The 17586-nt window shown below is 49.7% G+C and overlaps 1 protein-coding gene across 50 annotated transcripts in view; it reads right to left on the bottom strand.

Annotated features, from left to right (window-relative positions):
- NCOR2 (nuclear receptor corepressor 2) overlaps positions 1-17586 on the bottom strand; it is a 397818-nt gene that overhangs the window by 29614 nt on the left and 350618 nt on the right. For 39 of the 50 annotated variants that reach the window (XM_037879169.2, XM_037879168.2, XM_037879164.2 and 36 more), the window contains 6 exons: positions 13064-13216; positions 11499-11585; positions 10441-10721; positions 8409-8763; positions 2719-2946; positions 1880-2134 (listed from right to left, as the gene is read on the bottom strand). In XM_037879169.2, the coding sequence (XP_037735097.1) occupies positions 1880-2134; positions 2719-2946; positions 8409-8763; positions 10441-10721; positions 11499-11585; positions 13064-13216 (1359 nt within the window). The remainder of the gene's footprint in view (positions 1-1879; positions 2135-2718; positions 2947-8408; positions 8764-10440; positions 10722-11498; positions 11586-13063; positions 13217-17586) is intronic. The other 11 variants (XM_043529105.1, XM_043529127.1, XM_043529132.1 and 8 more) reach the window with 1 other exon arrangement.

Here is a 17586-nt window from a genome sequence, read left to right as displayed (position 1 = left end):
CCTGCGTGTGGGATTTTAGCTGGAGGGAAACAGAGTCAGCTGTGAGGAGAGGCCTACTCAGCACAATGAGATGAGAAAGTCCCCCTTGGTCTTTTCTCAGGATTTACACTGTGCTAGAAGGGCCCAGTTCAGCACAGTTCATTGGAGATACTGTCTATAAAGACCAGTACAAATGGGCCACTTTTGCCCAGCGATGGGAAGGCAGAGATCCATTTGCATTGAGTGAGAATATGGCCACAGTCAGTGTAGACTCAAAGAGCCAACAGTGCAACAGCATAAATGCTATTTTACAGGGCTACGGACCTCTGGAGCATGTTCTGAAGAGCTGGAAAGCCACAGATCGGCTACCTGACTGTTTGAGAAGACGCAAGCAAATGTTACACCCACACAGCGAGCTTCTCTCATTATTAACAACCACACTTCGCACTCATGTAGCATTTTTTAATCTTGAAAGAGCTTTACAAACACCATGGGCCAGCTTGTGGAGTCCTTACTCAAGCACAGCTGAAGTCAATGGAGCTCTCCATGGAGAGGAAGGGCTCCATAATCCGGCCCCTCACTAAGTCATCCTTCTGCCTTACCCTATGCTTTCCTGAGCTAGTTTCCAGGGTACGTGCCCAGATCACGTTCAACACGCCCAGGCTTTCTACTGTACCTCTCTCTTTCTATTACACGCTTGGTTTCTCACCTCCTTCAGTCTGCAAGGTTTCATTGGCACCTGAAATTCCTGCCATTTACTCTGAATCTGGCCCCACTGCTGGAGGATGGTGAAAGGACAGCAGGGCAAGGGACAGGTTAGTGCAGAGCCATGTATTACTAACAGAAATAAAAACCTGCAAACTGCTAGCAGTAAAGAGCTCAAAGAACAAGAGCAACTTATAGAGCAGCTCCCAGCCCAAGGGATCCCAAAGCGATTTCCTCTGCGTGTATGGAATCACTTTGCCTACCACTGAAAGTCCGTCTCTTTTTGGGGTGGCAGCTTTCTAACAGCCTGCAACAACTGCACAACTGCTTAGGGCAGGAAGTAGAGATCAACAATGTATTCAGTTTGGAAGGCGATTTAGGGGGGCTGAATCTGGCTAGGACACGCCATGCCTGAAAACAAACCCAGCCAAACAAATGATCCTGACTAGTCACACACGGACTGGGACCCCAGTGTGGTTTCGTCTGGAGGAGGGTGCAGAAGCAGCGGCCCAGCCCCTCGTTCCACACTGGGGCACTGCACCCAGAATTGGATCCCATCTCCCCGCAGAACACTGAGCCTCCCTGCCCGGGTCGATAGACTCAGGTTTGCAGTGGCTCTCTAAAAACAGCTGTATCGAGAGCGCTTTGCAGCCGCAGCGGGGCTCTGATGCCCACCCCCACCCCTTGGCTTCAGCACCCCGGCTCCAGTCTGAGCCACGGCTTCAAAGCGCCGTCTACCCAGCAATTCTTAGAGTGCGACAGCAGGCCCCGCAAGTCCGAGCGTGTCGGGCCAGACTCGGAGGCTCACTGCCACGGGCTGCGCAGATGTACCCCAAGGGGCTCTCATCCAAGCACGGCACTCTTTAACTTGCAAGAGCTGATCAAACTCCAGCCCAAGGTCACGTGGCTGCCCCCGAAGCAGTCTTGAGAAATAGGCTATCGAGACTGACAACAACTAACCGCCTTTGCACAGATGGCTCAGGAACCGCTCAACCGGCCGAAGCAAAGATGCTCCTGCCCCCGGCGCCGGAGACCAACGTGGCATACCAATGTGCATGCCGCATGGGTACTGCCGTTGTGATCTCCACCACAGAAGCCCTGCTGGGTGTTACGCTAGGGGCCTGGGGTCAGAACGACAGCCCTACGCCTTTCAAGAAGAAAAAATGCCACCTAAAAACCACAGACAGCTTCATACTTCGAGGACCTGCAGCATAGTTGAGAGCCAGCGACGGTTCTCGGGGCGAAAGTCCGCGCAGCATGTCCGCCCTCTGAGCCATGGCAGTGGCGGCGGCATTCTGGTGCATCTGCTGGGAGGTGATGTAGTCGTTGATGATGGTCTGCCTGTTCTCCATGGCGGCAGTGTCTGGATACCCTCTGATGAGGTATGGAGGGTAGAGATGGGGGTACGTCGGGCTCGGAGCAAGATGCCTGGGCAAATAGTAAGCAGCAGCTAAAAGAGAAGATTGAGATGAGTCAGCTTTCCATGTAGTACGGTCCTACGAGGGGGTGGCAGAGCCTGACTCATGAAAACTGTAGCGCTCGAGAGCATCAGCTGGGACGTGGGATAATTTAGGAACAAACGAGGCCCAAATTAGTGAGCACCAGGAACCCCCCCGTCTGGCCTTCGGGCTGGGGAGGCCTATGCAACGCACCAGAGACATCAGCCCCTGTGCACACGAGGGTGGAGGAAGCTGGCTTTTTGCTGTCTCAGGGCCTTCATCTGCCAACTGCGCAGAGGAGCAGTGTCAGAGTAAGGACGGAATTGAGTCAGAGAAGAGCTCATCCGAGACGCGGTTTAAGCTAAAAAAACCGTTACTCAGCAGCCAAGGCAGCGCTGCTTTAAAAGCCCGTTTCCACTGCTCATTGCGAAACGGAACGTCACCAGCCAGCCAACGGCTTGTTACGCAGCTTAGAACAGAAAGGCCCCCGGTTCTGTTCTCAGCTACGCTACCTTCATAGCAGTGGAACCCAAGGCAGATTTTTTGCCCAGCTGCCCGGGGCCGCTCCTGCCAAGTGCCCCAAATAAAGGAGTACCTGCTTCCAGTTGAATTCCCCTGGGAATTGCAGCAGGGTCGAAAGCCAATGGAATGTGTCCTCTGTACAAATCGACACCACTCATTCCCCGAAGTAAATGTTCGTAGGGGGAGATGGGATGGTGATGGTCCGATAGAGTAGCGTGAGGAGACTTGGAATTGGTGATGTCTCTTGTCGTGGGGGTGATCTTTCTGTCCTGGGACGCCGGCTTCCCAGCCGTGATGCTCCCTGCAGAAGCAAAAGAACGTAGTCAGAAGAGTCCGTGCTGAAACACACTCGCAGCCATGCTCCGCTCTCAGAGGGGCAGGCCCGGCTGCCGCTGAGCTAAGGGGAACCCTCCTTCCTCCCCGATCATTATTATTTTGTTTATAAACTGAGATCGTGCCCAGAGGCCTCAGCCAGGTTGAGGCCCCACTGCACTGTGCATCAAAGGTAGAACGTGGCCCTTGATCTGAACAGTTACATCTACAAATGAAGGGCTCCCCGCAGCCCCCAACTGCCTTACTGATTCTGGCACGTACATTGAGCTTTGTCAAATAAAGGAGTGTTTTGATTTCTCTGTTTAAACCTACCGGGCCCATTGCGCCCTCAGGGTCACCATGGCGACTGCCACTGCCTTCAGTGGGAGCTGCCATAGTTTACCTGGGGTCAGAATCCGGCCTGCGGCATGTGACAACAGGTGCGATTTCCGAAAGTGCCTCTGTGACGAGGGAGGACGACGAGGGTCCCACTCAAAGCAGCTGCACCTGATTCTAAGAGTTCGGCTCTCCCGTTCGGCCCACGGCAAGTGTGTTCCTAAGTCAAAACCCCACCCTTTCGTTTTGCCTTTCGAATTGCTGGGGCCAACGCAGGACAGGTACAAGAGGTAACAAGTCAGAGCAGATCTCCTTGGCAATACTGGTGAGAGCAAAGGCTGTTACTTCTATAAAGAGAATGAGACGCTCCCCCTGGGTAATGCTTTTGGGGCTAAATTCACCCTTGGGATAAGGGGGTGCGACTCCAATGGCTTTAAGGAAAAGGGGAGTCATCTTCCCCTGACATCGATGGAGTTACCCTCATTGACGGCAGCGAGGTATTTGCCTGTTCGCATTCAAAACACTCTAGGAACAGTGATTAATCCCCAGCATCCAGGACAGGAAAGTAAATCAGCATTCCTGTTATTACAGCTAGGGGAAGAGTCGGGGGGGGGGGCCTTGCCCAAGATCAGCGCCAGAGCCAAGATTCGAGCTGAAGAGTTTCTGGCTCCCACGCCTGGGCTCAGCCACTCTAAGGACATACCCATGAGAAACATTTCAGAGACAACCACAAAAGCAAATCTTCTCAATGCAACTGACCCTCCAGCCTGCAGGGTCTTATCTTCTCCCACTTCCGCACAAAGCTCTCCAGAATCTTGCCCTGCCAGTTCCCTGATTTGGCTCCTAAACGAAAGCCAGTTTTTCCCTGAATGGATCTCACATTTGCCCTCACAAAGATCTTCACTTAGCCTCAGCCACAGGCCAGGGACATCTGACAAACATGCTCTCCTGATGCAGTCCAACAAACCTGACCCATCTGAGTGGATGGCAGCAGGACCCTGCTGCCACAGCCCTGTCTGAATGCTCTGCTGGCAGCAGAGAGGTTAATGTTACCAGAGAGAAAAAAAAGTGACCCTGGAAACTCAAAATAAACATGATGAAACAGGGCCCAGATGGTTCTGACAGCAGCTCTCCTCCTGCGCTCACCAGGAGCTGTAAACACTTTCATAATACATGGAGAAGCAGCTGGAATAATGTCAAGCTTCTCTCGCATCCCTATTAACTCAGAGCTGGCGCTTTGGTGGCACATGGGTCTCGTGCTCACCCTCTGTAAAGGGTGGATATCTCCAGGCTAGCTAATTAGTAACAGCAAGCCCTGATTCTAAGAGTTACGCTCAGCTCATCCGCTCTGGGGAGGGAAACATACCATGTGAGCCCAGGGTCCAATCAAAACAGCTTGAATGTCACATTCTTGCAACAAACCACTCGCAAACAAGCCACAGACCCTGAACCATTCAGAGACGTGAGCCAGCGTGTCATTTCCCAACAACAAATAAATGCAAGAAAAGCTGTGATCCGTTTGCAGACAGGCAACGAACCGAAATTCCACAAATCAAGGATTCTTAGGGATGACTCAACCAGCTCCAGTTTGGACAACAAAGCTAAGCTGCTCAATTTCACTGTCTCATTCTTATGCGCTAGCCCTGTTCAGTTACGTTTGGGTTTCCAGCCCTGCAGGGACTGGTTAATTCCCCTCACAAAACTGTTTTCATTGACGCAAAAATAACCATGGAAACGTTTCAGGTTTGCATCGCCACTCCCTCGGTTTTAACAAAATCTCAGCTACTTGGCAGGGCCCTGTACATCAAACCTGCCAGGGGTGCAGAGGGATGCACTAAGCGACCCAGAACAGCTCCTTCCAACCCAGAAGAATGATGCTATGATTTACCCTTGCAGAGCCCCTATAGTGTCCTTCCTGTACACGCAGGAACCCTGTCATCTACAGACACACAAAATGACGCCTCTCTGCTGGAATTTAATAGAAATATTCAACTCTTTCTTGGGAAACCTCCAGCCCCGCTGCACGTAGCCTCCCCAACACCAGTGCTGCATATTGGCCAAACGTACGAATCACAGAGAAGCCAGCCAGCCAAAGGGCCTTTTTCTGAAATGAGGCATCTTGTTCTGCTCTGGCAAATGATCAGTCTCGAGGGCCCGTGGTGGTGACTAGACTGATCACACAGACAGGCAGACAGAGAAGTGTCCCCCACCTACAACTGCGTGACTTGTAGCCTGCTAGAGAACAGCAAGCACGCATGGGGCTCGCATTGCTTGGCGATGCTGAAGCTAGGGCATGGGTTTTCAGCGAGGAGGGAACGACTGATTTCCCATGTTCATGTGTCGGTCAGAGGGAAATCCCATTGGATGAACACTTTGGCTTACGTTTTCAAAAGAGACTAGTGATCTTGGGTGCCCAACATGGGTTTGATCTCTACAAAGTCAGGCCCCTTTAAGGTTTCTCATGGTGAACACTTTAAACTCAGCAGTCCCTTTTGAAAGGTGACAACAGTCTAATTACACTCTGTCCCTGGGACTCCACATGTGGCTCTCAAGAGGAAGAGCATAAGGGGTGGAACATGGCCTTCTCTTCTTGGGCCAGCCAGGCTCCTTTTTCCACCCCCTGTGCGTTTGGGGAAGGGTTGTTATTTTTGGTAATAGTGTTGGGAGAGCAGGGTGAGATCAAGGGGACCTTTTGCCCTGGTTCTACTGGTTGTTGGGTGGGGTGGCTTTTGGTTATTGGTTTGCCCTGGGTCTATTGGTTGTGGTGGCTATTGGTTTGCCCTGGGTCTATTGGCTGTGGTGGCTATTGGTTTGCTCTGGGTCTATTGGTTGTTGAGTGGGGTGGCTGTCATAACCATACAGCTAAGGGTAGCCTAGAATGCCTCCTTACCTGTAAGGGGTTAAGAAGCTCAAATAACCTGGTTGGCACCTGACCAAAAAGGCCAATGGGGAAAGAAGATACTTTCAAATCTTGGGGAGAGGCTTTGTTTTGGTGTGTTCTCTTGGGAAGCAGAGAAGCATCAGGTCAGAAAACTCCTTCTCCTAGAAACCATCCTATAAGTCTCTCATATTACAAAAATTGTAAGTAAAAGCCAGGCAAGGCCTGTTAGATTATCTTTTGTTCTGCTTGTGAATTTTTCCTTTGCTGCAGGGAGGTTTATTCCTGTTTTTTGTAACTTTGATACTAAGCCTAGAGGAAGTTTTGTTGTGTTTTTTAATCTTTTGTTACCCTGTAAAGTTATTTTCCATCCTGATTTTACAGAGGTGATTTTTACCTTTTTTTAAAAATAAAATCCTTCTTTTAAGAACCTGACTGATTTCTCTATTGTCCTAAGACCCAGGGGTTTGGGTCTGTGATCACTTTGTAACCAATTGGTTAGGATATTATTCTCAAGCCTCCCCAGGAAAGGGGGTGTAAGGGCTTGGGGGGATATTTTGGGGGAATAGGAACTCCAAGTGGTCCTTTCCCTGATTCTTTGTTAAATCACTTGGTGGTGGCAGCATACCATCCACGGGCAAAGAATTTGTGCCTTGGGGAAGTTTTAACCTAAGCTGGTAGAAATAAGCTTAGGGGTTCTTTCATGCTGGTCCCCACATCTGTACCCTAGAGTTCAGAGTGGGGAGGGAACCCTGACAGTGGCTATTGGTTTGCCCTGGTTCTATTGGTTGTTGGGTGGGGTGGATTTTCAAAAATTCTTCTTCTCTATTAAGATCACAGGCAAGGTCACCATGGCTCTCTTTGGTCATCCCTCTCTCGTTCGACCCTCAGAGGAAGCACGAGGAGGCAGGGACTGCACTAACGCTCTTGGACACAGACTGCAGTTTTCCGAACTGCAAATGAAGTTTGGGTCACTGGCACTGTCGCAGTCAGGATGAGATTTATCTAGCTCTGCCTGATGACTCAGGCTGGATCTAGGGGAAAGCGTTGCTGGAGCTGATGCTGGCTGTTATAGTAAATGCGCTCTACGCACTTGTGCTCTTGTCTTTATGTTTCACCAAGCAACCAAGAGTTAACAGGACGAAAGGAAACAGGCATTTGCTGGACTGAAGAGCAATCCTATCAGCCAGGCAGCGAGTCATTCTGGCTACGTCTGTGCTCTGGATTGCTAGATTTGCACGGTGCCAAATTCTGCCTGACCAAGCAACCTTGCTGGCTTTTGAATGTGGCCTCTGAGAGCAGCTATGGCAGCACAATCCTAGTGCTCTGCCAGGCCGGGGTCTTGCTCGCAGGCTGCTGGTGAGCGGCCCAAGTGATTTCAATGCGTGCAGATGGAACTGCACCCCCTGCTGGAAACACAACCATTCTGAGGCAGCAAAACCCTTGCATCTCCCAGAGGGATGTCAGATCTCAACAACCCAACGGGACTGTCTCCATCTACTGGCTAGCAGGGATTATACCCAACTACAGCCAAAGCCCCCCAGATGCTATGGTGCTGGATGAGGTATAAATGCAGAGCTGGGCAGACAAACACCTAGACTTGCACAGAAGAGAGGGGAGAAAATATCCCTCCCCCCCCACCCCAATTTTCCATGTTATGAGTTTTCTCCCACGCCATTAAAATACGTGCGTTCCAAATCAAAGCCTGTGTACAGAGTAGACGCCTCCTCTGCAGCACGGCCCTCAGACTCACACAGGGCCAAATCCCATTCTCAGCGATTCTGGTGTCAATCTGGAGCCGTCTCCATTGGCTTCCAAGAGATAGTCCAGATTTACACCACACCGTTTGGTCCACAACAACTACTGCACATTTCCCTCTAGCGTTTGTGAGGGGACAGCAAATGGGGGTGAGGGTGGGAACCCGGCCAATGTTCTGTATGCTCCAACCTTAGCATTTCCTAAAAGCCCTAAGTGTCCCCAGCACATTAAGGGTCTGCTGGAGAATAAGAGTACTTGTGGCACCTTAGAGACTAAGAAATTTATTTGAGCATAAGCTTTTGTGAGCTACAGCTCGCTTCATTGGATGCTACTGAAGGCATCTGATGAAGTGAGCTGTAGCTCACGAAAGCTCATGCTCAAATAAATTGGTTAGTCTCTAAGGTGCCACTAGTACTCCTTTTCTTTTTGCGGATACAGACTAACACGGCTGCTACTCTGAAACCTGGAGAAAAAGTTACCTTCAGGCTGCCTTGGCGTCGACTCCCTTGTGGATACTGGAGAACCTCGATGCAGATGGCTACTAAACGCCGCCCCGTGGTCCTCATAGGTAAGTGGGCTACGGCGAGGCTTTCCAGGCTCAGGGACAATCACAGGGGCTCCCCTGGTAATTGAACCTCCGGAGTTTGTAACTGGGCTGGGCCTGCTTTTCAGGCTCTCCTCGTAACATGCTCTTTCCAGAGTCCTTGGGTCTTGCATGACGTCCAGCGAGTGCACAGAGTGAAAAGTCCTCCCTGGGCTCCCGATGATCGACAGGACATCATGCTTTTTGGCACTTACTGAGGAAGAGTTGTTGTCGTATTTCAGTGGGGTACCCTGAGGAAACAAGGCAGCGAAGAGGGCATCAGAGTGGGGAAGGGAACGCAGCGGGGCAGAATCAGTGAAGATCACCATTTGCTCTTTCAGGTTGTCACTCGCACTGTGTGCTTAGCCTGGGACCCAGGGTGGGATATTCCAAAGGACCGAAGTGACTTGGAAACAAAAGTCCCACTGAAAATCAACAGTGTGTTGATTTGTGTTCTATAAATAGCACTAATACTGTACACAGAACTGCACCAGTGAGATTCAGAATTAAGAGGTAATGCTATTCCACTGGAACACGTATGGGTGAGTGGAGACTCCTATTCCCATGGGAATCAACATCTCCAGGAGCTACAGCCCAACAGAACATGGCATGTACATGCACATTCCCCATTGTGACAACAGGAAGATGAATCACCATCAATGAGTGTCTATATCCACTGCGCTTCACCCACACACCCCAAAGAAATAAGATACAATCCACAGTCATGAGTATTCTAAACGGCTGCTATCGAAACGCTCCATGTACGGTGAGAGTCCAAGCCACGAAACGTGCCCCAAGCACTTGTTCCTCAGTTCCTAAAGCCGGCCCTGCTGGAGGTGACAGACCCTGCTCTTAGCGACACCTACGTAATCCAGAGTCACTCCAACTGACTTCAGTGAGTTCACTTTGGGTTTACACCCATGTAACTGAGAACACAACAGGACGCAAGAAGTTTTCATGTGGTGGGTGGGTGTCTCAAAAAAGTGGTTAGAAAGGGGCGCTCTTCATTAGAGAGGGGCCAAAACTGGCATCATTCATCTCATCCCACCACCCCAATATTTCATGGCGGGGGGAGGGGAGGAAGAGGAAGGAGGAGATTAAGGGGGTGTTGTGTAGACAGAACCTGCATCTGAAGGCCCCTGGTTTTACAGAACAAAAACTTGACCAATGACATTTTTGCAAAAGCACAACCCTCTCCACTTTTTCCCGTCTCTACAACGGGCTAGCCTGGCTGAGGGAACTGGAATCTGGCTAGCGTGGCTAACAATAGCAGCCAAGACGGCGCAGCGTGGGCATCACACAAGGCTAGTGAGCCGAGTGCGTATCAGGGTCTGTGCTGGGCTTCTTTTATCTGCACTGTACTGTCTTCACTGCAACTGTTACCTGTACCAGCTGGGTTCAAGCTAGCCCGGGGCAGTAACCCAGGCAGCTTTGCTGTGCAGATCAGACCCTTAGTTTAACTAATTAAGTTTGCCAGGAGTCTACACAAGTAATAAGGCCACCTTAGTTCTGAGGTTTCACTCATACCCCAGGTACTAAATGATTCAGTTGGGCAATAAGTGAAAGAATCACTCGCGGTGTTTGCTAGGACTTAAAATATCCTCTGGACAACAAACCCCACGCAGAATTGCTCTGACAGGTCACGCTCTGACAGGGCACCCACGAAGGGGCAGGACATGCAGCGCCCTGGAGATCTTTTCAAGCTCTGTGACACCCTGGGTGTGCACTGGGCCCCTCTGGGGAAAGAGGGCCAAGTATGTGCCAGACTTTAACATATTTCAAAATAGGGGCCAAAGTTCTACGGGAGACACCCCCATGGAGGCCTCTCTTCGGCCCAGTCCGCCAGTGCTTGGGTGCCCTCATCCACTTGGAGCCGTATTGATCCCGTTTACCTCACGCAAAGTTACCTGCCCCCCCAAGGAACGCACCTGTGTGATAGATCCTTCCTTCAGAGGCCTTGCTGCCACTGGGATGTCAGGTGTGTGCCTTAACTCTTCCCTGGGAATCTCATGGATCGATCTTCCTGCTTCCTTCACGGTGGCAACGAGGCCTTCGTGAGCTGCTTTCATTTTCAAGGGAGCGAGGCCCTCGTGAGGCCTGACTTTGTAGGTGTCGGACAAGTCCCTTGGGGGAGTGTTTTCCCTCTTGAGCTGTTTGGCTTCTCTTCTGAGGTAGTCCTCGTGGCCCTCCACATAGGATCGCGGGATTCCTGCAGCCCCCCCAAGAAGGTAATGCACCAGCGTGATTCTCCAAAGAAGCAGGGTCACGCAAACTGAATGATGTACTTACGGCCCCTATACAGGCTGTGGGCCATGGGGGTTTGATGGAGTTCACATGCAAAGCCACTACAGAGCCTGGGCAACCCAACTGATTCTGCAAAGCCCCAACTGCCTTGCCGTATGGGGTCTTAAAGACCAAGAGTGGGATTTTTCAGAAACGCTCTGCGTTGGCTCAGCTCTGCTCTCAGCGAGCTCCCCAATGGGAATTTTACCAATAACTTAAACGAGAGCAGAGTGAGGCCAATGTCAACGGCTCACTTCTGAAAATCTCACTCTCGCCATGCAGCAGATATGATGATGAATACCTAGCTCTTGCCTATCCCTCTGCATCATTAGATCTCAAAACACTTGACAAAGGAGGTCAGGATCATTATCCCCATTTTACAAATGGGGAAACTGAGGCACAGAGCAGGGAAGTAACTTGCCCACGGTCGCCCAGCAGGCCAGTGGCAAAGCTGGAAGTCGACCTCAAGTCTCCCGAGTCCCTGTCCAGTGCTCTACCCACTAGGACTCTCTGCTTCTCCAGTCGCTGTCTAGGTCTGCAATGTGACTGCAGAACCAGTGGGACAACTCAGTACTTAGTTCCTTCCACGCTAATTGCACCCAGAGTTAATTGATAGTGCTGAGCTGCACATGAGGAAATGTCACAAATCATGGCCTACCCTCCCGCATATATACTTCCTGATGTGGATACTTGCCAGTATTACCTTGTGTAATTGAGCCCCGAATATGATGCTGTTCCTTTAAGTTATGGGGACTGTGTCTGTCGGGTGGAATCGCTCGACCCATTAGACCTAGAACAGGCCAAAGAGAACAGTCAGAAAGTAGCAAGACTGCTGACATTTTCATTATACTTTAAAGGGACACTGACAAGAGAGAAATCACCTAATTTTTAAAAGTTTTCTCCAGTAATAGCACCACCTGGGATTAATACAACAATGCTTTCTAAATAGCTAGTTTACTTTTCTCCTTTTGAACTACTTGTTTACTTCTTGTACTTGGGGGACCAAAAGGCCAGACTGGTCAGTTTCACTTTCTTGTTTTCCTACTATTGCTGTCCTGTTTGGATTCAAAACCCTGCAAGGGAAGGTTTTGGGTTAAAAAAGCATTTGCAGGTCCAGAATGATCATCTTCCCTGAAAGTTTTTCCTGAGATGCGTGTAAGTCAGTAACACCCAAAGCGTATGGACAGATGCCAACACCTCCAAGAAAAATATGATTCATCTGCCCATTAGATAGCAATTAGAGAATTGTAACTTCAAAACCGCATCCCTTCCTGCTTTATAAATCAGAAACCCACTTTGCCCCTTCCCCCGCAACGTTTCTGTGTAACTTTTCCCTGCTTTCAGTTCCACGTGGGTCTAGAGAGAATGAAGATGCCACTATTAAAATATATAAGCTCTACAGATAAACTAGATACTCGGATCCCAATCTAACAAACACTGTAACACTTGTAAGGAGCCCCAATGAGATCAGAGGTTTCACATGCATAGTCACTATTATTATGGTTATTTATTATTTTATTATAGTACAGCCTAGGAGCCGCAACCATGGACCAGTAACCCATTGTGCTAGGCGCTGTACAAACACACAACAAAAAGACGGGCCCTGTCCCAAAGAGCTTACGATCTTATATGTGCAGAGTTAGCCGGCTCTGATGCTGGGTTCTCTTGGTAATGGGGCCAGAAAAAATTTCTACTAAATATTAGTATTAGGGATGGTAAAACCTTTTTTAGGGTTTATTTTAAGCAAAACTTTTTGCAGCTAGAATTATCTGCTCAAGTCCCTTCAACAGTTACAGCTGTGACCTTCAATGGGAGCTATGTGCCTGTCAACCACTGAAAATCGCAGCCTGTGTCTCTAGTTTAGAACAATTTGGCCATTTCTGTGCAGAGCACAAAGCACTGGTGTTGAGGAGGACGGGTGAATTAAGACTCATTTTCCTGGGAAGGCCTGTAAGTTCTCACTGTATTGATAGATCCAGAAGAGAGAGATGGTTGTCACTCTCTCACACACACACACGCAAGCATGCAGCAAAACATGCACTTTCGGTCTGGATGTCTTATTTTAGATGAAGGAAAACATGAGCCAGAAGATGCTGCGGGGGAGCGCACAGCCACGTGCATCTCCTCTAAAACAGGCTGCTGCCACTCCTGGAACAGGATGCTGTCGGCAGGTGGGGAGAGTTCTCAGAATGGGAAAGATGCTGCACGCTTTCTGCCCCAGAGTTTAACTCCTGACACGGCACGACTGTAAGATTTCCCCAAACCAACCTTCAATGCTAGTGGATGACAAATCGCGAGCCGGTAAACCCCGGCTGATCCTCCCCTCCATCATATCGTAGGTCCGTTTGGTACCAGCGGTCTCATGAGAAGCGCCAGCGCTTCTGCTGTCCTCCTTGGGGCACTGGGAAGCACCGACTCCACCTAGGAAATAAAAGGAGGTGAAGAAACAAAAGCAGCATGAAGAAGGGGGAGTGAGCGAGCGAGGTTGTTTACTGTCATTCGCAAGTCCACTAAAGGCTCACTCCCACAGGAGTGAGTCCCGCAATTCAGCTTGCACTCAGCAGGCTTTGTCGGCATTACACCATGCTGCTGGGTTCCAGGAAATTCAGCCTCTCTCTCTCCGCCCTGCCCGCCTCGGATTCCAAATTCCATGGCCTCATGTTTGGGCAAGAGCATATGTCTTTTCCACTATCCAGACACAGCCTGCGAGACATTATGGAGCAAATTCAGCTCTGAAGCTCCAAGCAGCTGGAACTCCCACTGAAATTAGCCCAGTGGCGCTGTTTCCTGAATACACCTACTGTTTGTGATCTTGTCCAGTCTCTCTAACAGACACTTTGAGACATTCCCCAGATGATAAAAGCAGACAAAGAGGAAGAAGCAAAGCAGAAAAATCTTTAACATCAAAACCTAGCATAAAGAACATTCACGTTATTCTAATCAGAACGAAGAGATGGACAAACCACACAAAAACAAAGGAGGATGTGAAAAATCCAATTCACCACAACAGCGGCTGGTGGATAAAGTACAGTATCAAGCCACAGAACTAAATTAAGCCTCAAATACTAGTTCCTCCTCCAATTTAAAATAGATTTTCATGCAGAACTATGGAAATTCAAGATAGGCAAGACCTACTGTGCTATTGAACCCATCTCCCTGCCAAGGCAGTACTGCCTGCTACAGCTCTGTTGCACCTATATTCTATATTTCCAAGTGATGGGGCTCTCCCCTTTTCCCTCGGAAGTCTGTTCTACAGCCTGAAAAAAAAAAATCACCATTGGATTTAACATCAGCAAATCCATCCTGCTGCCACATTCTTATTCCCTGCATAATGCAGCCCACCCCATGAAATTTACAAGGCAGTTTATAACATAGCTGAAAGCCCAAGGTTTATGCAACAAGCTCCAAGCTCCGCAATTGGCTCACACAAGATAAACTTGTTGCCTGTTATCCCTGGACTAGTCTATCCTGCCAAGGAATGCTGGTGTCCTGATCCTCTTCTTTCACATATACCATATCTAGGATTACACAGTTATAGAAAACACCGGAGAAGTTCAAAACATTTGTTTGTTCCCCGAGAGTTTGGGAACAAAAGTTCTCTTCTGTGATGCTAGTAATGAATAAAATGGGATTATTACGATACAACCCCCACTACCAGTTTCTGCAATCACCATACAATCAAACCGAAAAGGGCTTGGGGAAAGATTCTGGGAAACAGAAAGTGAATCTCTGTCTCCCTCTTGGCTTCAGACTCATTCGACGTGAAAACTCAGCAGCTGATGTCTAGAAACAGCCAGGCATCTTGAGACACATGAAGGGGGTAATGTTGCTGCATCCTGTTATCAAGGAACATCTGTTCTAAATAGCTCTTCTGCAAAAGGAACGCCGTCCCCTGTTCTCTTTGTTTCATGTGTTTGGGGGGGGAGGGAATAGAGAGATTAAAAAGAAAGAAAATTGCTCAGAAAACATGTCCCTTGCTCACAGAAGCCATTAGCAATCACATGCAGAATGAGAATAACCAATCTAGCACAATTCATCTTGCATACGCTACAGGATTTTGTCTCATTAGAGCCCTTTTATTTGTAAGTACCCTCATGGCACTACAGAACTTGCAGATTTTTCCCCCCTGCTTGCCAGAACTCATAATCGCTAACGATTTAATTTAATTTAATTTTTTTAACTCATTCGCTACTGCATTTGAAACCATCTCCTTTCCCCTAGATAATTCTGGGACGATCAGGATATTAGGGATCAAATCATCTTGTCTTGCAGGTCCAGAGAGGAGAGGAAAATCAACCAGATACACGAATCCAGTTACTCTGCCTAGGGCCCCTCTTACTCAATTGTTACTGACTATTCTTATGTACAGGTAGAGGGAGAGGTGGCCTAAAAATCTAATGCACAAAGAGAGACTGGTGGAGAAAGTACAAAAGCTAATTAAATTAAGCCTCAAACCCTAGCTCCTCTTTTTATCTGAAATAGATTTTCATGCAGAATCAGAGATAGGCAAGACCTATTGGATTATATATGGAACCTATCTCTTTGACAATGCAGGACTGCTTGCTACAGTTTATGTTCCAGGTCTGTGCATGGGATCAAAACAGTGAAAACTCCTGGAGGTTCATTTCAGTTCTCACTCCCCCTGTGGCCTTGGGTGAATCAGTCAGCTCCACTGCCCCATAGATAATGATGCGAACCTCCCTTCCCCATGTTCTTATTATTGTTTGTATTATGGTAGCGCCAAGAGGCTCCAGCCGAAATCAAGGTCTCACCCTCAGAGCATGGGACAATCCCTGCGCTGAATGGCTGTCAAGCCACACAGATGGATGGTGGGGTGGGAAACTGAGGCACAGAGTGATTCTGTGACTTGTTCAAGGTCATGTAGCAGGTCTGGGAATAGAATCCAGGTCTCATGAATCCAAGTTCAGGGCCCCAGCCACTAGACCACGCAGCCTCCACGGGTTGGGTGTCTGAATGAACGCTCTGAGGGGTAAGAAGTATCGTCATTATCCTTATAAATGGAGCGTCACGTGAAGTCCATGCACAAGCAGGCCCAGCAGCCCTGGGGTTCGGTGGGAGGCGAGCACATGGAGCGTGAACCATATGGAATTTGATTCACATCCATTATTTGTGGTTCATTCTCTCCATTTGGTAATCCCCCCGTGTCCGATTAACGGCTCGGGCAGCTAATGCAAGGATTGGAGTTGTTTATTCTTTAAACCAGAATTTGGCCTGGGAGAGGAGCTCTGGCTTTTCTCCCACCGCAGCGTGATTTTTAAGATCAACTATTTGATCCGGAGTGCTGGCTAAAGAGAACCAGTTGCTCCTTGCGAAGACAGCTTGGAAACATTTCTGGTGTGGTTTTCTGGTACTGATTCTGCCAGCTACCCGTGAGGCTACACCAAGCCCAGCTGGGGCAAAGTCAGCAACCGAAAGGGAGAGGAATGGAGATTTGCTCTCCATGTGGTGCCCGGTGGGCACTGCAGAAAATGCTCCTCACACCCAGCACAGGAAGGTCACTGCAACACAAGACTGTGTCACAAGGGTGGCTCCAAGCCTAAATGCATGAGCTGTCCATTATGGTAGGATTTTAACCCTTTTGCTGCAGGCCCAGGGCTCTGCGCCTGTCGTGCAATGGTCCCGCTGTTCGCGGTGAAGCCGAGGGAGCTCTGGGAGGTATGGGAACTAAATCCCAGCGGGGCAGGCTATGTTTTTGCATTCTGATCCACACATCTGTAAGTTGCATGCAGAGTGCCTGGAAATCTGACTATCAGCATCAGAGTGGGGGCTGGTGAGTGCTGACCCTGGCAGAAAAGCTGCCCCTGACGGCAGGGGTGCTGACCCCAAGCTGGCCCATCCCGAGCCTGTGCTCTTTTCCTCCAACAGCTTGAGTGACCGGAGAGCCCCGCTCCGTCAGTGGACATGCCAGCACCCCACGCCCTGCAAGTGTACCACAGAAAACCAAGCGACCAGCTCTGGAATGGAACTGAGTTACAGCTTGTGGGCCAAGACTGTAGCTTGTCTTTTCAGACTCACCCCTCCTGCTTCTGCTTCCAACACAGAGAGACGCACTCAGACAACCCTCTGCAACAACGCCCCATCCCTCCCTACAAGCCCCACCAGCAGCCCACATAAAGGAACCCTCACCTGGGGGCAGGAGGGAGGGGCAGCGGCTCCCCATGGCAGCGATGAGTGGCAGAGAAAGAGCCAACCCCAGCACATTCTCTCTGGTGGCTCCTTCCTCAGTCCGAGAACATGGCAAGTGTTCCCAGCCCTGTGCTCTAACACTAAATCTTCCCACTGGTAGCCAAAGCGCCTCCCCCACCCCACCTCTTGGCTTCGTTTTGTTGTCAGGCAAGCCACGGTGGCGAGAGAAAGATGAGCACCGAAGGCCGTTGCTCTCTGGAGAGGGATGTGAGCTGTGGGGGTGTGACACAGCAGCAGATCTGAAAGATAGACAGCGAGACGGGCGGGTATATCCGAGATTAGGATCTGGTCCTTAGTCATCTCTGCCTTACACTCAGAGCAGAAGCGATGCAGCCCTGTAAGACAGTCACTCATGCTCCTCGTGCGTGTTCTGGCCAGGCACCAAAATGCTCCTGCTTCACATTGGGCCGGGTTACCAAGCCTCCTGGGATCCAAGGGCCAAGGGGGGCAGTCTCTGTAAAGCGGCATCCTCTGCTTCCAGACTCAATGGGGCAAGGACGTCTCTCAAAACGGCTGCTGGGCTGCACGTGCCCGGCCCCAAAAGCTTGGGGAAGAGCAGTGTGCAATGAAAGGCTTGTATGGAG

Source organism: Chelonia mydas, chromosome 15 (assembly GCF_015237465.2).
Source record: "Chelonia mydas isolate rCheMyd1 chromosome 15, rCheMyd1.pri.v2, whole genome shotgun sequence".
NCBI lineage: Eukaryota > Metazoa > Chordata > Testudines > Cheloniidae > Chelonia > Chelonia mydas.
This window is presented reverse-complemented; position numbering and strand designations above follow the sequence as displayed.